The sequence below is a fragment of the Colletotrichum spaethianum genome (genome assembly GCF_022836535.1).
Source record: "Colletotrichum spaethianum MAFF 239500 DNA, contig14, whole genome shotgun sequence".
In the NCBI taxonomy this organism is placed as follows: domain Eukaryota; kingdom Fungi; phylum Ascomycota; class Sordariomycetes; order Glomerellales; family Glomerellaceae; genus Colletotrichum; species Colletotrichum spaethianum.
Genome location: NW_026054784.1, coordinates 1,031,437 through 1,052,928, shown reverse-complemented (window position 1 = coordinate 1,052,928; position 21,492 = coordinate 1,031,437). Strand labels below are relative to the sequence as shown.

Genomic DNA, 21,492 nt, shown 5'->3' with positions numbered 1-21,492 from the left:
CCTATCCCGCCTTCGCCTCGACATCACCCCGTCAATTCACCCAAGATGGACACTTCGGCGATTCGAGGCCTGCTCGCGGCCAGTTTGGACCCCGATGCCGACACGAGACGGAGGGCTGAGATTCAGCTGAAGCAGGTATGAGAAGCAATCATTTTCTTTCCTGGCCGTCTGTCCTCGCTTCCCGCATCCCCCTTCTCGTCCTGATCTTCCCCCCCCTCCCCCACGAAATGCCCCCCCCTTACCGTACCGAGACTATCCGCACTACATCGCACCGCACGCACGTATACAACATGGACGATACGCCCACCCATCTGCCACCCGCTTCGCATCGCTCTCGATCCGGAGCTCGCTCTAGACGACCGGTGCCGGGTCCTGCGTGGAGGGGGAGGGGTGGGGGGGATGATGGCGCACATCGCGCCTCTTGTTATTGTTGTTGGATTCGCCTGCTGACACATGTTCTTGTGGCATCTAGATCGAAGAGCACCCGGGGTTCATGGACGTTCTCCTCGATGTCCTCCAGAACGAGCAAGACAACAGTGTGCGACTATCAAGTACGTAGACGACTCTCTCCGAACACTCCTACCCTTGCCGTCGTACATGTCCTCTCGGCCAAGAAGACGTACTAAACGATCACTCCTCTTTCTAGCCGTTATCTATATCAAGAACCGCGTAAATCGGGGATGGGAAAAGTCGGAGCACAGCCCGAACGAGACACAGATTGCCGAAGATGAAAAGGCACGCTTCCGCGATCGCCTGCTGCCCATCATGGCCGCCTCCCAGGGGCTGGTCCGGCAGCAGTTGATCCCCGTCCTCCAGCGCATCCTGCACTTCGACTTCCCCGAGAAGTGGCCCAACTTCATGGACTACACCATGCAGCTCCTGAACACGAACGATGCTGCCTCCGTCCTGGCTGGTCTGCAGTGCCTTCTCGCCATCTGCCGCGCCTACCGATTCAAGTCTTCGGACGGCGACAACAGGGTTCACTTTGACAAGATTATCGAGGCCAGCTTCCCTAGACTGTTGGCTATCTGCAACGAGCTCGTTGCTCAGGAGAGCGATGAGGCCGGCGAGATGCTTCACCTGGCCCTCAAGGCCTACAAGCACGCGACCTGGGTATGTACAGAAATCCGTGCTGCGCCTGCTTTGGTACCATTGACTGACGGTGTCCTAGCTCGAGCTTTCCGCCTTCCTCCGCGCACAACAGACCAACTTTGGCTGGTGCACTGTTTTCCTCCAGACCGTTTCCAAGACGACGCCTGCCAGCGCCATGGCCGACGACTCATACGAGCGTGAGAAGCACCATTGGTGGAAGGCCAAGAAGTGGGCGTACTTCAACCTGAACAGACTTTTTATCAGGTAGGAAGGCTCAAGGACTCCGTGACGCCGCGAGGGTTGGCTAACACTGGACCAGACACGGCAACCCCCAATCCATCACCAACACGAAGGACGAGGATGCGGTCCGTTTCGCCAAGGAGTTCTCCGCCACGATTGCGCCCGAGATCCTCAAGCATTACTTGGCCGAGATTGAGAAGTGGGTTGCGAAGACGGCCTGGCTCAGCAGGCCCTGCTTGTCCTACACGCTTGTCTTCCTCGACGAGTCGGTGCGCCCCAAGGAGATGTGGAACCACCTCAAGCCTCACCTGCAGAACCTGGTGACGCATTTCGTTTTCCCCGTCCTCTGTCTGTCCGAGGAGGACATTGAGAAGTTCGAGGACGAGCCGGATGAATACCTCCACAGGAAACTCAACTTTTACGAGGAGGCCTCGGCCCCCGACGTTGCTGCCACCAACTTCCTCGTCGGCCTGACTAAGAACCGGAGAAAGCAGACCTTTGAGATCCTCAAGTTCGTCAACGCGGTCGTCAACGAGTACGAGCAGGCGCCGGATGATAAGAAGAACCACATCGCCAAGGAAGGCGCTTTGAGAATGATTGGTACCCTGGCTCCGGTTATCCTGGGCAAGAAGAGCCCCATCGCCGATCAGGTCGAGTACTTCCTCGTCCGCTACGTTTTCCCCGACTTCACGAGCCCCCAGGGCTACCTGCGTGCGCGTGCTTGCGACACCATCGAGAAGTTCGAGCAGCTCAACTTCCAGGACCAGAACAACCTCCTCACCATCTACCGCCACATTCTCGACTGCATGGCAGACCCGGCCCTGCCTGTCCGTGTGACGGCAGCCCTCGCCCTGCAGCCCCTTATCAGACACGACATCATCCGTACCAGCATGCAGCAGAGCATCCCTACCATTATGCAGCAGCTCCTCAAGCTCGCCAACGAGGCCGACATTGACGCCCTCGCCAACGTCATGGAGGATTTCGTCGAGGTGTTCGCTACCGAGCTGACGCCGTTTGCGGTTGCTCTCAGCGAGCAGTTGAGAGACACCTACCTCCGTATTGTCCGTGAGGTGCTGGACAAGAACAAGGACAACGGTGACGACGAGTTTGGAGACTACCTTGACGAGAAGAGTATCACTGCTCTCGGTGTCCTTCAGACCATCGGCACCCTCATCCTCACCCTTGAGAGCACTCCTGACGTTCTTCTGCACATCGAGGCTGTTCTCATGCCTGTTATCCAGGTCACCCTCGAGAACAAGCTGTACGATCTGTACAACGAAGTATTTGAGATCATTGACAGCTGCACGTTTGCTGCCAAGGGCATCTCACCCACCATGTGGCAGGCTTTCGAGCTCATCCACGCTACGTTCAAGGCTGGTGCTGAGCTCTACCTGGAGGACATGCTGCCGGCTTTGGACAACTTCGTTCAGTACGGTGCCGGCCAGCTGGTGCAGAAGCCCGAGTACATTGAAGCTCTCTTCTCCATGATCTCCGACATGTTCAACGACAACAAGGTCGGTGGTGTTGACCGTATCTGCGCCTGCAAGCTGGCCGAGGCCATGATGCTGAACCTCCGTGGTCACATCGACAACTATGTGTTGCGATTCATCGAGTTCGCCATGAACGTTCTCACCGCACAGGATGTCAAGGTCAAGGCTTACAAGATCCACCTCATGGAGCTCGTCATCAACTCGATCCACTACAACCCTGTCCTCACCCTCCACATCCTTGAGACCAAGGGCTGGACGAACAGGTTCTTCAGCTTGTGGTTTGGCAGCATGTCCAACTTCACCAGGGTCCATGACAAGAAGCTTTGCATCGTCGCCATCGCGGCTCTGCTTAGCCTCAAGGCTGATCAGGTTCCTCAGAGCATTGCCGTCGGCTGGCCCCGCCTGCTGCAGGGCGTTACAGAGCTGTTCAAGACTCTGCCCGCTGCCATGAAGAACCGTGAGGAGGCTCTCCGTGACGACTACCACCTCGAGGCCGGCACCTACGACTACGGCGAAGAGGACGAGTGGGCCGAGGACGAGGCCAACTGGAACGTTGAGGATGAGGCCGAGGAGGAGGAGACCAACGAGGGTCGCGACGAGAGCACCGCCTACCTGGAGTTCTTGAACGAGGAGGTGAGTACCTACCCAGCTAGCCTCTTCCTGCCAACGTGACTAACGCTCAAACAGGCCCAAAAGTTCAGCCGCGGTGTCGAGGATATCGAGTCGGAAGACGACCTTGGCGAGGACAGCGTTCTGCTCGAGTCCCCTCTGGACAAGGTGGACCCCTACCAGCTGTTCAGTGCGACTCTGATGAGTAAGTGGTTTCCGTTCGACTTGGCATGGAACCATGGCTAATACCCGAACAGAGATGGAAGAGGAGCAGCCCCAATTCTATCAGTCCCTGGCCTCTCACCTGACCGCTGAGGACCAGGCTGCCCTGCAGGGTGTCATGCAAAAGGCGACCGAAAACGCCCAGGCTGCCCAGCTGGCCCTTGCCCAACAAGGAGCTGCACCTGTCAACGGCGGTGCCAGCTAAAAGGCCTACGGGAGATGTCATCGATGACCGAGCCGGGCCCCTCGAGGAGCTGTGAGGATTGTGCCAGAATGTAGTGTTCTCTAGCCGTCCCAGCTCTCAAGCATAAGAGGGAGACGCGAGATGATCCGAAGGAGCCACCGCCGCAATGCACGCTGGTGGACAAGGCTCGAAGCTGCCAAAAGCTGTTGTGGATGAGCGGCTGCAGGAGAAAGACTGACGAGGCAAAGAATTACGATTACCCCCATCCCTAAAGAGTATAAGAGGTCCAAAAGGAAAAAGATCTTTAAGAGCATTAGAGCGTGCAAACGACAGCCGGAGGCCAGCTGGATATGAGAGGAGCTAGGATAAGACCGGGTGGTGGTTCCCAAGCACGGCTTCCAATCCGTCGTGGTCGTTGTCGTCAGTTGCAGGGGCGGCAAGGGGAGGAAGACGGGAGTTGTTGTTTGGTTTTCCAGTGTGGCGCCATGGAGGATGTTTCGCTTGTCGTCGTCGCCATGGCCGTCTTTTCACTGGCGGCAAGGCATAGCATCGTACGGGAGGCCCGCGTGTATGTGGAGGTAAAGTTCATGATGCCCCGAAGTCGTAGGTAGTTAAATTCCCCCAAACCCTTTGAAGAATTCAAATCAGTTCAACATGAGTTCGAGACTTTGCTTTGTGATGGTCATCGCGGTCTCTCTTTCCTATCGTTGTTTTTGTGTCCATCGGCTTTCACTTGTTCTCCTTCTGGGGACCTGGCTGTTGTTGATGACGGTGATTGGTGAAGGTGAGAGGAAACAATGATGATAGGAGGAGAAAATGAGTGGAGAGAAGGCCCGAGAGCTGCTGTACAGCTCTTGTTCTTGTCAACCCCGAGAGCTGGCTGGGGAGGAGCATCATGTTTACGTGGAGTCTGCCAGCTGGCTGAGAGAAGTTACTACCTGATGTTGAGTGGCGTAATCCGAGGAAGCAATCCGTGAAGGCGCACGGTGTTCACGCCTTCCCTCTTCCTCCTCTTGCCTACCTAGTCCCTGATATTTCCTTGGAAGAAAAAAAAGGCTAGGTATTCACCTCGACTTTCTTCGACTGTACTTTCCTTCTCCTCGCTTTGTCCTTGCGTGCCTCCTTCTTTCTCGCCTTCTTCCCCTCTCAACCACACTCTTCTCACCCTCTCCTCCACCTTACCATTTTGCTGAACCTCAAGCCCTCGTCGAGCTCCTTGTCAAGAAGCACCACCTTCAACGTCTATTCCCTGCCTTGAGAGGAGTGCAGTGACGATGGCCTCGAGACCGGGCCTTACTTCCGGGATCACAGAGGTTGCGCAGACCAAATCTGATCGGGCTCTGGCTACTTGGAAGGAGCAAGCGAAACAGAACATCAACCCTGCGTTCGCTCGGCATCCCAAGAAGAAGGACGAAGTAGTCAATGCAATCGAGAAGGTCGAATGGGATCATCAGCGAATGGCGGTCGAGGACGTCACCACACAAAATCTCTATAACGATGCCATGGAATCCTTATTTTGCGAGAGAATGCCGTCGGTGCAAGGCTTCGTTGACGTATGCCCTCCAAGCCCCAGCGTTCTAGAAGCGCTGAGGATCATGAATGGCCTTGTGCTGCCGCCTGACATCTCTGCGCTACTACAAGAGTACGGTCTTGATCCCGACGCTTGTTGCAACCCGGATCTTGACGACGAGCGAAAGGTGTTGTTGGAGGACTTCGAAATCAAGTATGTCGGCGATGACCGTTTCGGGCCTCTTGATCTCAGAATCAGTAAGCGCCGGCGCGATGGTGGGGATGTAAAGGAACCCGCTCCGAAGAAGCGCAAGCGAGTCCCCCGTTTAATGCAGAAGTCGTTTAGTTTCGCACCTCAGATACCATCGCCTCCAAGCAAGATCGATTGGCTATCCACTTCGCCTGTGTGGCAGAACAATGATGAAGGTTCCGCACCCCTAAAGCTACGAGAGACCGACTCTCAGACTCAGGATTCATCCGCAACCCCTCAACCCGAACATCAAGATGGCGGACTCGCTGTCGAATGTTTGAATTCTCTTAACGATCGCACTAGGAAACATCCCCCGGATACCGCCTTGATCACGAACAAATTATCCCTCTCAGCTATCCCAGCGGATGTCAACCACGCCCTCGATGCGATCAGCGCCAAGATGATGGATATGAGAGCCGCCATCGCCGCCCAGCAACAGGGCCAGAACGACAGTATCCGAAATGCTCTTCGGCCTCTCCACCAAGCCCTGGACACGATTCACAAGTCAACCAAAGCTACGATGGAGGCTGCTGAGATGATCAAAGCGACACTCGAGAAGTTGGACCGTGACTTGACCTTGGAAGATGGACTGGTGGAGGGGCGGCTGGCGGTTCAGGGATAAGAGCCCCTGGAAAGCTAAAGCTAGAGAAATGCTCTGTGTACAGAACATGAGGATGGGACTTTGCTTTTCACATTTTAGCAGTATACTCTGGCTATTGATTATGACCAATGCTTATAGGACTATCTGAAGATGCCATAGGAACGATGTGGATGCCAGACATCGTTGATGGCAAGGTGGATTTGGTTGATATGGTCGCACAGGGGCTGGGTGTACCAGCACGTTAGGAATAAGATGAATCAAGTTTGCTCTTAGCCTCAAGGGCTATGCTAGTATATGGGTGAGAAGATTGGCCGCCACGATCCCACATTTGAGGCAGGCGAAACGAGCATAAACAATAACGAAGAGGGGCGAGAACAATTTCTCTGGCACAATCAAGAGTGTAAATCACGAAGTCGTCCCAGAGCTAGTTTCCCGACGAAAGAAGGCACTCTTTGAGGTAGGCATGTAGCCAATCAATATTTACGAAAATCGTTCGAACTAAGGAGATGCGGGCGTAACACATGTTTATAGGTAGGTGATGTAATAAGAAGGGTGATAAAGCAGATCCCTTTCCTATAAGAACTAGAAACTGTTCATACTAAAGCCAGTATTAGGATGAAGGCTTAGCTCAAACATGTATAGCAATGAGTTTACTCCCTACCAGATACGAGATACAACTTTTGTTCGAGTAGCTCTGAAAGATGGCGGTGCGTTCCACGTGTTTCTAGAGAATAGCCTTAAAAACTGGCTGGAAGCTTTGATTCTTCTTGGAGAAGGCCCAAAGGCGATTAGATTTCCCGAGAGACTTTTTCGTTTGGTCAAGGTAAGAACAGCTTGGGCTACTCGCAGTACATCCGAACATAAAGCTGACAAGACAATCAGGGCTTCGAAGGAAACCTGCGCAAACAACTGGGAGATGCAAAATGCTTCATAGAATGTGACAAATCAAGTCTCATAGAATATGTTTCGAAATATTCCTTCGATATCACCTCCGTCAGCGTTCTTGCTGCGAATAGCAAGGTTGTTGTAACATGCTCAAATCACGCCACGGAGCTGAGAATTTGGTCCATATCAAGTGTCCAGTGCTTATGGAGTCTTAAGGATCAGCAGCGTGGTGAAATGAACCTCTCACCGAATGGCAAGTACTTGTTCAATTCAGGCGATGGGGACGGCCACCTATTATGGAACATCGAAACCGGGCGTTCGCATGTAATAGGCTGACACCAATCTCGTCTGTCCCCATTCGAAAACTCACCAGAGGCTACGTTTTCCACCGACTCAAGATTCATAGTTGTCTCATCGCCCGGGGCGTCACGCTCCGAGATCTTTGCACTGGAGAAACAGCGTGGCATGATATCTCCGGCAGTAGCCCTATGACGATATCCGATGATGGGACGGCCACTGTCTATTGCAAGCCGCTTGTCGAGCCAGGGTTGGAAACATTGGTGATTCGATACGCCATCGCTGAGAGCAGATACGACATCTTTCATCGACCTTATGGCAATGTTTATGCCCTACACAGCTGCTCAAATCGATTACACTCCGTCATCGAAATCCAAGAACCGAGTGCCAGCACGCGTCATATCTTTCGAACGAAGATAGTGAACAACATTACCGGAGATGGTCTCTCCCTAATCAGAACACGCGGGCCGTCTTCTACAGCATTCTCACGAAATTCAACGCTGCTAGCACAGGGCTGCTGGCCAGAGGTTGGCACGGATGAGTTGGTCAACGTTTGGTTAGTAGCGCCATGCCAGATGGTCTATAAGTTGAGCCATCCAAGCTTGGTGTTTTCAGCTTCGTTTGCATTCTCTCCAACAACGCTGTTCCGCTTCTCCACAAAGGGCATCAAGTCCATGGACAAGGCGTCTCGCCTGTTCATGCACAACGGCAACCCTCCAATTTGTGACATGACTAAGGCGCATTAGTGGAATCGAGTTTCTGTGAAGGCGGGATATGGAGTGAAGTTTACACTTTTCCCGCAAGAGAACTGCACGTTTTGGTCTAGCTAGCGCTAGAAAAGTACGCGAGAGAGAATGTGCGTTTCGTCTTGTGAATACCTGGTACCTGCTTCCTAGACTTCAGGCGGCTTCGTCCGAACGTCAGTTTTTCGACGAAATAAAGCACTCACTAGGCAGATATTGAATCAAGGAATATATGAGAAACAGTACACAGCGGGGCACAAGAGGGCAATCCGTCCCTTGTATCGACCTGTCACTCATCAGATTCTCGTCCCATCACCAGTCTTCCGATCAAAGCAAACTTGAAGGAGTACATTACGCCTCTGTGTCTATTGTATCTATCTCCTGGTACAGAAGGCTCCCCACCATTTCCATTCCTCTATGTATGGGGTGGCGCCTTACTTGAAGCTGTTCAGACGAAGGGTTGCTCCTCTCTCTCCTCTCTCTCATCCTCGCAATAACTCGCTCTCTTCTTCTGCTCTCTTCTGTATGAATTCATCCCCTTTGCTTCCGCAAGCCTCAAATTTGTTCTCAAAATCTCAAAGATCTCCTTATACAAGATCGTTCTCATACAACAATGTCTATAGACATTCCTATTATGACTCCCAAAGGGTGGAAACTCTGGGCAAAGCAGCAAACTCATCCAAAATTCCTATCAAATGAGCCAGATGTGTCGAATATTTACAACTTTGATGCAGAGCTGGGCGTTTACTTGACCTTTGCCGGCAACGCGGTCATTCGACAACTTGAGAAGGTCGTATGGGACGAGAAAACGCAAGCGCCTGCAGACAACACAAAGCAGCGACTTTACCTCTCAATGTTTGTCGGTCCATTGCGAGTTCAGCCAGACCACGCTCCTTCCGCCTCTGATTTGGAGGCTCTGAGGATTATCAACGGCCTGAGACTCCCTTACGGCATCATCTACTTGCTCACCCAGTCAGGGTGGGATACTTCCAAGTGTTGCGATCCATTACTCACGTCACAAGAGAGGAAGCTGCAACCGCAATTGATGGGTTGTAACTCCCGTCTCCATTCAACCCACACTTTCCATTTCCACCCACCCTCTAACCTCGAACCACTTCACTTGAACAAAACTCCGACGTCGGTCTCACTCGTCACGAGCACACCACTGCAGACAAACATGACCCCCAACCGGATACCGTGACGACTATGACGCCGACGACAATGGTACCGCTTCCGGCAACAACAGCCTCGTCTCTGACATTTGCCACGAATACGGCCTCGCTGGCTTCGCAGCCGGAGCTTCTTGAGCAAATACAAACGAAGCCAACCAATTCCCTTTCGGAACTCGTGATCTTGGATTCCCCCAAGGCAAACGCAGCTTCACAGAAGCCTGGTTCCCACGGAACTTTGACGAGGAAACCGTTGCCAACTTCAAAGTCCGTTGCGAAGACAATACAAAAAAGGAGCCGGAAAACCAGCGCTAAGACACCCAGTGGATGGAAAAGATGGGCAAAGAAACAGAAAAACGATGTTTACAGCGAGCCCGAGTTCCAGGAATCCAGCGAGGCTGTCGACGCATACCTCAACTTCGCCTTATCGTGGGACGAGGAGCGCAAGAAGCCCGCTGACATTTCGCAGCAGTTACCCTACACTCAGTTTGTGGCCCAATGGGCAAACGTCAAGAAGCGAGGTCGGCCCCCGCCTGCATCCATGATAGAAGCGATCCGGATCATGAATAGCCTAATTATACCGTATAACATCGTCTATATGCTGGCGAAGGCCGGTTGGGATGCAGACAAATGTTGCAACCCGAAGCTGTCTCAGGAGCAGAGAAAGCTCGGTACCGGACCGACAGAATTGAAGCGTGGTATTGAAGATGAGGGCGAGCCTTTGAGTCAAGACAAGAAGCAGAAGGAGACCGTGGCTGTCGGCCAGCAAGAATCTTCTAATGCCGAGACCGTGTCATCAGAAATTCCGGCAACTAGGGATCAATCGTTTCGAGAGTCGCCACCGATACCTGATAACAATATCGTCAAGGTCGAGGAAGCGTCTCCGATGTCTGCTGTACTTCGTCAAGCGGATGGCCTTCATGCCACCTGTATTCCTTGCGATGAGGCCGAAGACGTTGGTTCAGACGACTACTCCGACCGGGTGAGTTTTGAGGTCGACGCGGAGCTTGTTACGAACACCATTGAAGCTGCCATTAGCAACATTCAACCTGCCGGCATCACGAAGTCGCCCGAGATCACCAAGCCTACCAGCTCTATGAACCTCTCATTCGGAAGTGCAAATAGGATCGACGCCTCGGGCTCGACCTCTTCCAAGCGAAAGAAGCGTACTTCCCGAGGAAAACTGAAGCGAGCCATCGATGCTGTCAGCAACAACCTGACAGCCATCTCATCAAGCCACTCCATTAAGCTTCAGGACCAAGCAGACCGACTCCAAGGGTACTCTGAGAAGTCCGAAGACCACTCGAATCAACTTCAAGAGCATTCCAACCAGCTCCAAGAGTATGCAGGCCAACGTCAGGGCCACTCCAACCAGCTACAGAAGCAAGAACTCGCTCTGACACAGCTCCGTCACGACAAGCAAGCCCTCCGAGACTGCCTCCAGGGCGTCCTCGTCCCTCTCAGCCAAGCAGTCAATGCGCTCCACAAGTCGAGCAAGGACGACAAGCGGGCACTCAAGTCGGCCAAGAAGCGCGCCCAGAGGGGACTGAAGGAGTTCAACTCGGTGGACAAGACCACCAAGGTCTTGAAGCAAAGCCTCAAGCATCTGCATTGTGTTCTTGGGGCGGCAGAGGACCGTCCTGGAGGAAACAATGAAGCTCATGGACAGGAGAAGTGACACGACAAGGCAGTGCGCATGAATTTGGGCAGGAGGTGACACCGATTAAACAGCACCCCAAGACCCAACGGCTCAGCTATGGCTGCCCCTCAACCCCTTCGTTTTTGCTACACTATCTCCATTACCATCCGGTTGATTCTGCTCTGCACATGCAACTTTTCTCCCCCGTGGGAGCGCTTCGTCGACATCAAGAATCTCAGTTGCATTCCCTTGCTTGGTTCCCCCTTTTCAGAATACACAAACCCATAGCGGCTCGCAGTAGCTGCTGTTCGCCAGTCGTGTTCCTCTGGCGTATTTTCAGTTGCCACGGGGCGAATCTTCAGGATTTCACAAGATAGACCCTTCGCCCAAGAGAGGACTGCTTAGATCTGAGGTGCGATGTTGCGGTATCTGGAGGCGAGGAGGAGCATTCGGGCCACCTACAAGCTAGGCTAGCAACGGACACTGGCCGTGGTGCATTTCTTGCAGAATCCATACAATAACAGCGATTTCATGACTTCTGGTCCCGTTGCGTGATGCCCAGCCCCTTGCATGCGAGTTCCCACGTTCGAATTGCGTGACAAAGATACCACGGAAACTAGTATGTCGTTCCCAAAAGGCACCAAGACGAAAGGTACACTTGGGAGCCATCACGACCCTCCCCCGAGTTGCCAAAGCACGCGTAGCTACTCCATCCCAGGCCTCACGTTCAGGTCACCGACACGTCACAGACTCGAGCAATGAAACCAAAATAAAAAGACGAACCGTGGCCTTGGAACCTCGCATTCGGGAATAGAAGATTGCCCGTAACGGGGGCAGAATACCAAAGACTCCCATGACAATGCAACTGACCGATCACATCGCGGTCGACTCGACTCGAACACCCCCACCCCACCCGACGAGGCACCGAGGCCGCATGGCAATTTCGCGCGCGCTCTCCCTCGTCCCTCCCTCCGGAACCAATTCCTTTCCTCGCCTCGGATGCATCTGTTCGGTATCTCCATCCCGTCGTGTCCCGCCTCCACTCATCCAACGGCCTCGGACGATAAGGAAGCGCAAGACATGCAAAAAAAAAAGGCCCTCTCGCCAAGGACAAGCCCGCGCGGCCTGGTCCCTCGGCGTCCACGACGTTAACAACAACAACAGCGGCGACGGCTCGAATCGCAAAAAAACGGCCCGGCCTTGGTATCCCACAACAATGCAGTAACAAAAAACACAACTCGTGACTTTGACATCATCATTTCGTTTCGTCTTTTCAACCTGTTTTCGTGACTTAGAAGCAGAACCCTTTTCTTTCCTTTCCTCGCCCCCGGTTATTCATAAAGGGGGGGCTCGTGAACCCTCGTTTCCCGTCATGCCTTTCCTTCCTTCCGAATTCAGTTTTCCTCGTCGTCTTCCTCAATCGGCGCCGGCGTCCTTCTCTCGGTCCGCCTCTTGGGCCGTCGGTGCCGCGAGCTGCTGATGTTGCTCGCCGAGTCGTCAGGGGCGAGCTCGAAGTCGTCGCCGCCCCACTCGCTATCGCTGTTGGCGTCGTAGTCGCCCTGGGCCCAGCTGGGGCGCTCGTAGCCCGATGACTGCGAGTTGCCGGAGCCCGGGTTGGGGAGCACGTCGATGCGCCGGCGGCTCTGCAGGCTGTGCATCAGGCCGGCGCCGCGGTTACGCAGGCCCGTCCGGACGACCTCGGCCTTGAGGTGGAGCGCCTCGAACGCGTCCTCCAACGCCTCCATGCCCTGGTAGATCTCTCGCTCCACCTCTGCGAGGACGGCCATCTCCATCTCCTCGTCTCGGGACACGGCTTGGCGGTTCGCCGCGGCGGACGACGCGTTGCTGACGAAAGAGGCGGGGGTGGCGCCACGGGAGTAGGCCGAGAATGGCGTCGTGTTGCGAGATCCCGGGAACCCAGGCGTTCCTCGGACGCCCGGGCTCATGGTGTTAGGCCGAGAGGGGAAGTAGTTGCTCGCGGGCGTGGCGCCGCGCGACTCGGCTGTCGGGGTCGCAATGTCGTCGCCGTCGGCTCCGGACCAGAGGAAGCCGTCGAACCGGCCAGAGGTCAAGATCTCCCATTCTTGCGTGTTAATGTCGGACATTGTGATGAGCAGATCGTGCGTGTGGGGGTTCTTGACGAGGTACATGGCGACCTCGGCGTCTCGCGGCACCTGTACTAGTCGGTAGAGGCGCTGCAGAGCCAAGCCGGTCTTGACAAGGAGGTCCGGACGCGCCCGGTGCAACGGCGTGGGCGCTCTCGTTGCGGGCTTGGGGTGGTTGGAGCCAGAAAGGATGGCGTTAAAATATGGCTGGTCTTCAGGGTCCAGGTTCGTAAGGATGGCAAACGTCAGAGTCTCGTCGTCCACGTCCTGGGGCGGGGGCGCCGTCGTTTCACCGCAGGTGTTGAGCCACTTGTCCACGGCGCCTCTGACCTTCTTGGACTGTCTGAGATAATGCTCGCGGAACTCCTCGGCGATATCGGGGTCGATCTTGACCGGCGAGTCTGGCCGGGGTGGCAGGTCTGCAGACACTTCGGCAGCCTTGGATCCCAAGCTTGCCAGGTCGAACGGCGGCCACTGGGGAAGGTCGATGCGGCCGCTAACCCATTCGAGGACTTCGCCCCAGCCCAAGCCGCGATGTTGAATATCGGGGCCTCTTTCACAAACCACACACGTGCATCCGTGCTCGGGGAGCTCTCTCGAGAATACGTTTTCGAGGCGGTCCAGCAGACGACGAGCCACTGATCGATGGCCTGTTGCGACTGCCACGGAGCCGTTGCGGTTGAGGACCGAGTTGTACTGGTCCAACAGGTTAAAGAATGGTGCAAACAAAGTCTGCGCACCCACTAGGGGCGGGTTAGATGGTCGAGCGCCGTTTTGTCGGGGCAAAACAGAGAGGAACGTCTTTGGGATAGGTTGAATGAGCCCGCCGTTCTGTAAAAGGTAGTCGACCCGGGGTGCTTCCTGAACGTCCACGGGCGGGGGTGGTGGTGGAGGGGGGGAGGGCCGGAGGGCGGAGCCATGTCTGTCATGGGCGTCGCGGACGGAGTGATGTCGTTCTCGGGGTACACCTGAGGAGGGGGACCCGGGGGCTTGTCGTGCATCGCGAAAGGCGGTGGGAATGGCGGCGCTTGCGTCGGGGTCCTGGGCGACGAGTCTTGGAGACTTTCAGGAGACGAGTCGCCGTCGTGGTTATCGGACCGCCGGCTCTTCTTGCTCGACGAGCTCCGCTTCGAGGACGATCTAGAGGCGCTCGGCTTGATGTTCAGGCTCTCCTGCACGCCGGGAGGGAACGCCGGCGACTTGACGTAGGTGGCCTGGCTGCTCGTCTTGGACTTGAAGCTTAGTCGGGACTTGTCATCGGCTCTGGAGCCCGACCGTGAGAGGCCGCTGAGTCGCGAGCTCGGTCTATCCTCGCGGTCTCTCTTCGACGCCTCACCGCTGAGTCTCGAGCTCGAACGCTCCTCGCGGACCTTCCTGGATGACTCCTCGGGTGTGCCCGATCGTCTCTTGCCCGACAAGTCCGTCTCTGGTGGACTAGGGGGTCTGGAATCCTTCTTGGACGAAACCTTGCGCTGCTTATCGGAGTAATCGGCGCTCTTGGATCGCTTGAGGTCGCTGTCGCCCAGGTCCGTCGCCTCGGGCGTGAAGGGGTCGTCCCTTCTCGTTGCGCCCACGCCCGACCCCGAGACATCCTCGCGGCTGCCGCGGACGGCCTCCTTGCTGTGCGCCTTGCTAAAGGTCGGGTAGGGCACCGAGATGCGGTCGGTCGAGGCCGGGCCGGTGAGCGAGGTGCGAGACAGTTCAGGGACGAGGTCGGTCATGGAGGAGGAGCGGTCGTGGCCGCGGTCCTTGTCTCGGTCGCGGTCTCGTTCTTCGCGGGTGCGGTGGCGGCGGTGGGAGTGAGAGTGGACGTCGCTGCTGAGGGTGCTGCCGTCGGCCATCTTTGACTTGGAGGAGCGCGAGCTCACGCGGTGGGATCGGTGCTCCCTGTCGCCCTTTTCCCTGTCGGTTCTGCTGCTGCGCTCCGACTTGCTCCTCGAGGCCTTCTTCTCTGTCTTGTCGGTCTTGTCGCGCGGGGGCCGATCAACGTCGACGTCGACGTCACGGTCTTTGGAGGACATGGCGGAGCATGGATGCGTAGCCCGAAAGCTAGGCCAAGTTGCTGTTGCTGCTGCAGGTGCTGCGGAGATGTGCAAGCTGTCGGAGGGACTGACTGGTTGGGCGTCGCTCCCGCCGTAAGAATCAAATAAATCAAGCAAAGAGCCCAACTGAGCTTTGCGAGAGGGTGGGTGGGAAAGTTTTTGGCGAGCCGATGGCGAAGCGGACCGTCGTGTTGGAGGACCAAAGGTTGGATGGTTTTCGAAGAAGCGGGCGGGAAGGGAAGCAGGCGGGACCTGGTCTGGGGTTCGTTCACCGACCCAAAATCGTCGAAGCGAACTTTCGGGACTTGTCACAAAACTGGGGAATTCTGGGTTAGGATTTTGAGGAAAAATGCCCACCCCTGACTTGGAACGAACGGTGACTGGGGAGGTTCCGTTTGGTCAAGCCTTTGTTGCGTCAGTGCTGAACCCGAGTCGTAAAGGAATCGCCTCTTTTGCGTCGGTTCGATAAAATGGTGTAGAATGCAGAAACGACAACGACGACGAAGGGGACGAAGGTAACACGCCAACGAGTGACTTGAGCGAATGTCAAACGTCAGTCACGAGCAAAGGCCAGGTCGGGAGGGAGAGCGAAGAGTCGAATGATGGGCGGGCGGTTGCGAGTTTAGTTCGTCGAGCAACGCAGCCGAGTGTGATTCGACCACAGATTGAGCCCCCCCTGTAGTCTGCCTGGCTGGCTGTTGGAGGAGGGAATGCTCGCTCGAGGGGGGGTGGGAGGCGGGTTGGTAGGCTGGCACGCTGGGCAGGGCCGCGGAAAGAGTGGAACACTCTAAAGGGCCAAGGGGGTGGGTGGGGTGCGTGAGGGAAGCGCAAGGGAAAGGCGCTGGGCGGTGACACATTCGAGGACCTGTCCTGTCCTGTTTCTCCTCTCTCTACGGCGGCGCAAATGACTGACGGAGAGGATGCGTTTGGCGTGCATTTGCGGATGCGCGACTTCTGTGGGGGCTAGGCAATTCGATAGGTAGGTAGGTAGGTAGGCACCTAGGTACTCTACAGAGTAGTGTACACCGGGCTGGGCCCCCAAGCCTGACGTGGCACCGGGCTGAGGTCCCTTGGGATCCACAGCGGACACTGCCAGCCAAGTGCAAAAAAGCTCGGACCAACGCAGATGGGCACTCTGTCCCTGCACACGGTGCCGTCCACATGCAAAACGCACGCAGAAAGGGACCGTGTCTCAGCCATCGGGCAGCTCGACGTCGCACGGTATGACATGAGCCACTCAGGGCCAGTACCACGGTATCTGTACCTTGGTGTGCGTACGGACGGTGCATCACCTGCCTACGCAGGCAGTACTATACACATCGCCCTTGGGTACTCCTGCAGCTGCGACTGAGAGCTGCTCGAGATCTAACGAGATGTGAGATGCTCTAGCCCGAGGTACCGGGGCAGCTCCCGGAGGAAGCATGGGAAGTAGTGTAGCGTCACCGCTGGACGGACAGCTGGACGGACACAGCTCGCTCGACCTGGGCCGAGGAGAGATGCAGTGTCTCGGGCCAAGCAATGGCCGGCAAACCTCGACGGGGAATCCGGTGCCTCGAGACATCCGGGGGCTCGACAAACCACCCGTCATACTTACAACAGCAAACGAAAAGGAAACCCCATATTGCTTTCCCTCCTCACACGGGATCGCCATCCCGTCATGCCAGAGACACGCCGCCTCGTGTAGAGATGCTCAGGTCTCACGTCCCTGGCGCAGAACACAGAAAGTCGACAATCCCCCCCCCCCCGTCTGCTCTGCGTCCCTCCTCCGGGAATTCACTCCTCTCTCGACTGCTTCCCAAAATAAACCCCAATCCTCGCCCAACCAACCAACCGACCTATCAGCCTCCCTTAGCCGTGTTTCCCCTCATCCTCATCCTCTCCGTGCCGTGTGTTGATACCCGCCAGACCACCAACGGCCCTCCCCATCCCATCGGGCACCAAGAAAACGCAGTGCGTCTGGACGTACATGGTAAAGTAGATGGGTAACGTAGAGGGGGGTAGCGTCACCCAATCACTCGCGCTGGGCTACCTGCCTAAGCGCCCGCGCTGCATTGTTCTCGTGCTTCTCGCACCACCACCACCACCAGAGAACAAACCTTGAACGACCACACCATCTCGCTTCAACTCATCGAAACCTCTACGCCAAAGGGGTCCTCCAAGCCCGCCGCATTCACGCGCAACCGTCCGAGGCTCGGGCCTTGGTTTCCGGCCCCGCGGCGTCTCCATCTGCACGCCCGGTTGGCTTGTTGGTCTGATGCTTCAAAAGTCTGAGTCTGATTTTCCCCGTTCGGAGCCACGCAAAACGTCATGGCATTTTGGACGATTGCATTTCGAAAACCCCATCGGTCCAGCTCCTCTTGCAAAAAAATTAAAAAAAAATTGTCATTCCATTTCGACATGCAGCCGCGCGGGGGGCGAACCGTGCTATACGAAACACACAGCTTCCCCTGTCCCGGGCCAGTATATGATGCTGTGTTTCCATCCGTGTAAAACTAATATAAATAAAAAAAGGGTCCTCATGTAAATCATCAACAGCTTTTTATCCCAGGTTTGTCTTTGATCAACTCCGCTGTGTAAATCCGTCCTTTGATATCTTGTCTCTCTCTCTCGCTCTACCGCTGTAATGGCGCACAAAACTTCGTCAAGCCGCTCTCTCGCAAACATTTACAAACGGTCCAGGAGACCCTGGCTCTCGAGGAGCAGCACGATCTGGTGGACGATGGAGCGGACCGTCTGCTTCTCGACGTTGACGACGAGGTCGGCCTTGGCGGGCGCCTCATAGGGGTCGTCGACGCCGGTGAAGCCCTTGATCTCGCCGGCGCGCGCCTTCTTGTAGATGCCGCGCTTGTCCGTCTTCTCGGCGTACTCGAGCGGGGTCGCGACGTGGACGAGGAAGAAGGGGCCCGACTTCTCGACGAGCTCGCGCGCCTGCTTGCGGGCGTCGTCGTAGGGGGCGATGGGGGCCGCGATGACGGCGGCGCCGGCGCGGGTCAGCTCCGAGGCGACAAAGGCGATGCGCGCGACGTTCTTGTCGCGGTCCTCGCGGCTGAAGCCGAGCTCCGAGGACAGCTCGTGGCGGACCGTCTCGCCGAGGAGCAGCGAGACGGAGCGGCCGCCGCCCTGGTTGAGGGTGACCTGGAGGGCCTTGGCGATCTGGTCCTTTCCGCTGTTCTGGTAGCCCGTGAGGAAGATGGTGAAGCCCTTCTGGGCAGGCAGGGGGTTCTGCTCGCGCAGGACCTTGACGACCTCGGGGTACGAGAACCACGCGGGGATGTCCTTGCCCGTCTTGAGGCGGTTGCGCAGCTCGGTGCCCGAGATGTTGGCGGTGTGGGTGCCGGGGGCGATCTCGTTGGCGGGCTGGTACTCGTCGCGGTCGGGGATGTAGATCATCTCCTGGAACTCGACCATGGTGATGCCGAGCTCGTCAGAGTACTTCTGCACGGCGACCTGGGCGTCGTACGGGCCGTAGTGGTCCTTGCCGTTCTTGTTCTTGCCGGGGCCGGCGTGGTCACGGCCGACGATGAAGTGGGTCGCGCCGTGGTTCTTGCGGATGATGGCGTGCCAGATGGCCTCACGGGGACCACCCATGCGCATGGCCAGGGGCAGCAGGGCCAGGGCGGCCATGCCGTTGGGGTATCTGGGGAGGAGGGCCTTGTAGACGCGGACACGGGTGAAGTGGTCGATGTCACCGGGCTTGGTCAGGCCGACGACGGGGTGGATGAGGACGTTGGCTTGTTGAGATCGGGCGGCGCGGACCGTGAGCTCTCTGTGAGCGCGGTGCATGGGGTTGCGGGTCTGGAAGGCGACGACCTTGTTCCAGCCGAGCTTCTCGAAGTGCAGTCTCAGCTCCGCGGGAGTGTCTTTGGTTTGTTAGCTTTTGAGCCTCGAGCTCTGCCACGGGTAGGGTGTGCTTACATCGGAGGTCCAGGAAGTCGTAGTGGGCGAGGCGCTGGATGGCCTCGAGCTTACCACCAACGTAGAAGTCGTTGGTGTTGTTGAAGAGGTGCTTGACACCGGGGTGAGTGTCATCGTCGCTGCCAAAGACCTCGATGGCCTCGACGGTTCTGGAAAAAAGCATGTTAGGCCGAGTCAATGCGCGCCAATCGGAGACGAGACCTACCTGTCGGGCTTGTAGACATCCTCGACGGTGAGGATGGCCAGGTTGCGGTCGTCTCTCAGATCGCGCAGGGTGATGCGAGCACCGGGCTTGATGGAGAGGTCGTCGATGCTCTTCTGGGAAACATCGAGGGTAATGGGCATGGAGAACAGGTTGCCGTCGGCGAGACGGTTGTTCTTGACAACGCTGCGCCACACACGTTAGCGACTCATGTCTTCCCCTCTCTAGCATTTTCTCTTTTGATTCTTGACATACCCATTGTAGTCCTTTTCGGTCATGAAACCTGTGAAGATGTGCCTTGGTCAGTCCCGCTGTGCTTGGGCCTGTAACGTAATCGTGGGGAATTGCCCCTCCAAAAAAAAACCATGGCGGGGTTGCTTCCGCGCCGCAACCCCACCATCGTTGCGCATTACTGCAAATGGGGCCCAGGAGACAGGTAAACACGCACCTTCGAGAGGAGAGAAGCCACCGTTGAGGATCAGCTCGAGATCGCACAGGTGGCGCTCAGTCAGGACGAGAGAAGGGAGCTTGTCGGCCTCAGCGAGGAGCTCAGACTGGCGCGGCGCATCGCGCGCGAAGAGGTCCTTGAGGACACCGCCGTGGGGAGAGTTGGCCATTGTGAAGGTTTGGGTGGAAGCGCTCGGCAGAGAGAAGCTCAGAGTGAGGTGAACGGAAACGAACACGCGGGTGGTCTTTGGGGAACTCCTACAGAGGTCCGAGGAGAGAAAACACAACCAATTGAGCCCGTGGCTTCTGGTCGCAAGGAGGGGGGGTTTATGGAGATTGGAGGGGGAATCGCAAGTGAGTAGAGACAGGAGAACCAGCAAGAGAGGAGAGTCGGCGGGAGGGACGGGAGAGGACAGAGGTGTCTTTTTATTTCTCGAGGCTCGCGAAATGCGGGCTCGACTCAAAGTGAGAAATTGTCGCTCGTTACCGGCGTCAAATCGGCCTTGCGTCGTTGCGTACCCCGTCGTCCAAGGTAAAAATGGAGGCTGTTTAGTTCAAATGACGTGATCGCTACCTTGCACATGTACCCTCCTTGGCGGGCATGCTATGTGTGTGTGTATGTAAGTACATAGTAGCTTTGCACGTTGGAGCCACGACTAAGTCATGTTCGCCACGATAAGTGCCCGTACCTACCTATGGTCCATCCCGTCCCCAATGGAGATTGGCACTTGGTTGCCGCGGAAAAAGTCTGCTGCTCCATGCGGTTGCATGGCTGACACGGAGACCGACCCATGGGAGATCCATGAAGTCGTGGGGTCGCTGTTTTGCAAATTCGCGGCTCGGGCTTCCGGCAACTCTTTGTGTCGGGACGGGATTGGTAATAGTCTCGAGAAAGATACGTAGACCCGGGGCTGAAGAAACTCGGCAACCTCTTGCGAACTCGATCCTGCCACGTCAAGCGCATGGCCTAGGGAGGGAAACCGAATTCGAGAGGGAGTCTTGATGTGACCAAAGTACAGAAATCCCGCGACACCCACAGGCACGGTGGGTGTCCCTGACCTGGGGTCCTCGTCGGCCGGTTGGTGACGGCGCGACGAGTGTTGACGGGATACCCCGCCAAGTGTGGCTTGAGCTCACCGAGATCAACTTTCAGGGACCCGGCGCCACGCCGTTCTCTCTCCCCAGAAGGCATTTGTAAGACGAAAGCTCCAGAAGATGCAGCAATCGCTGCAGAAAGTCGTCAAAGTTGCAATCCCAGCCTCTTCTGGCGTGCTGGCGCCCAGCCTCTTGGCTACGGGCTAGACATCCGTAAACTCAACCTCATCCGCCCACGCGCTGCCCACGCGCGGGATGGCTGAGAACACCCAGCGCATCTTCGTCTTGGCGACACCAACAATACCCCAAGGCAATCTGATCATGTGCTTTGTACCATTCCAAGGCGCGATGAACTTTTAGAACGCCGACATTGTGTTCCGCATTGGCGATCGGCCGTCTCTCGCCGGGCCTTCGGGGTGTTTCTTGGCAGTAACGATGCGAGATAAGAGCCGGGTGCAAGAGGCACAGTCTGGTGTCATCGTCTTTAAAGCGTGGACCCGATGCTTTGGATAGGGGTCTTTGGCAGCAGCATGTCTGGGAGCCTGCAGATCACGTCTGTCAATCTTGAGCCTGGGCCGGGGCCTCTCCGTGCAGTTCCAAAGACGTGAAGACACGCTTCGGTCAGCTCGGTCAGGGTGGTGGGGCAGCCCCGACGTCCGTGTCGATCGGCTTCGCGGCTGTCGGTAGTCGGCTGCCGGCTGCGGGGTTAGCCCGATGTCGCTTGATACACCGAGATCCTTGGCTCCAGTTTCCGCA

General features: G+C 56.4%; 5 protein-coding genes across 5 annotated transcripts; 3 read left to right on the top strand and 2 right to left on the bottom strand.

The window, feature by feature from the left end:
- Positions 1–493: 493 nt before the first annotated feature.
- On the top strand, positions 494–3,858 carry ColSpa_06239 (putative importin subunit beta-4; the record flags this gene model as incomplete). Its single annotated transcript, XM_049272451.1, has 6 exons — positions 494–551; positions 647–1,113; positions 1,172–1,356; positions 1,412–3,455; positions 3,510–3,636; positions 3,689–3,858. 6 exons carry the CDS (start codon positions 494–496, stop codon positions 3,856–3,858), a joined length of 3,051 nt encoding a protein of 1,016 aa, XP_049128408.1.
- Positions 3,859–5,111: 1,253 nt separating this feature from the next.
- Positions 5,112–6,218, top strand: ColSpa_06238 (uncharacterized protein; the record flags this gene model as incomplete). Its single annotated transcript, XM_049272450.1, has 1 exon — positions 5,112–6,218. The coding sequence occupies one exon, from the start codon at positions 5,112–5,114 to the stop codon at positions 6,216–6,218; it is 1,107 nt and encodes a 368-aa protein (XP_049128407.1).
- Positions 6,219–9,328: 3,110 nt separating this feature from the next.
- Positions 9,329–10,969, top strand: ColSpa_06237 (uncharacterized protein; the record flags this gene model as incomplete). Its single annotated transcript, XM_049272449.1, has 1 exon — positions 9,329–10,969. One exon carries the CDS (start codon positions 9,329–9,331, stop codon positions 10,967–10,969), a length of 1,641 nt encoding a protein of 546 aa, XP_049128406.1.
- A 1,355-nt stretch (positions 10,970–12,324) lies between these two features.
- ColSpa_06236 (uncharacterized protein) lies at positions 12,325–15,056 on the bottom strand (the record flags this gene model as incomplete). Its single annotated transcript, XM_049272448.1, has 2 exons — positions 12,325–13,957; positions 13,978–15,056. 2 exons carry the CDS (start codon positions 15,054–15,056, stop codon positions 12,325–12,327), a joined length of 2,712 nt encoding a protein of 903 aa, XP_049128405.1.
- Positions 15,057–17,741: 2,685 nt separating this feature from the next.
- Positions 17,742–19,811, bottom strand: ColSpa_06235 (sulfate permease 2; the record flags this gene model as incomplete). Its single annotated transcript, XM_049272447.1, has 5 exons — positions 17,742–18,937; positions 18,993–19,141; positions 19,198–19,380; positions 19,450–19,477; positions 19,643–19,811. The coding sequence occupies 5 exons, from the start codon at positions 19,809–19,811 to the stop codon at positions 17,742–17,744; spliced, it is 1,725 nt and encodes a 574-aa protein (XP_049128404.1).
- Between the last annotated feature and the right edge of the window lie 1,681 nt (positions 19,812–21,492).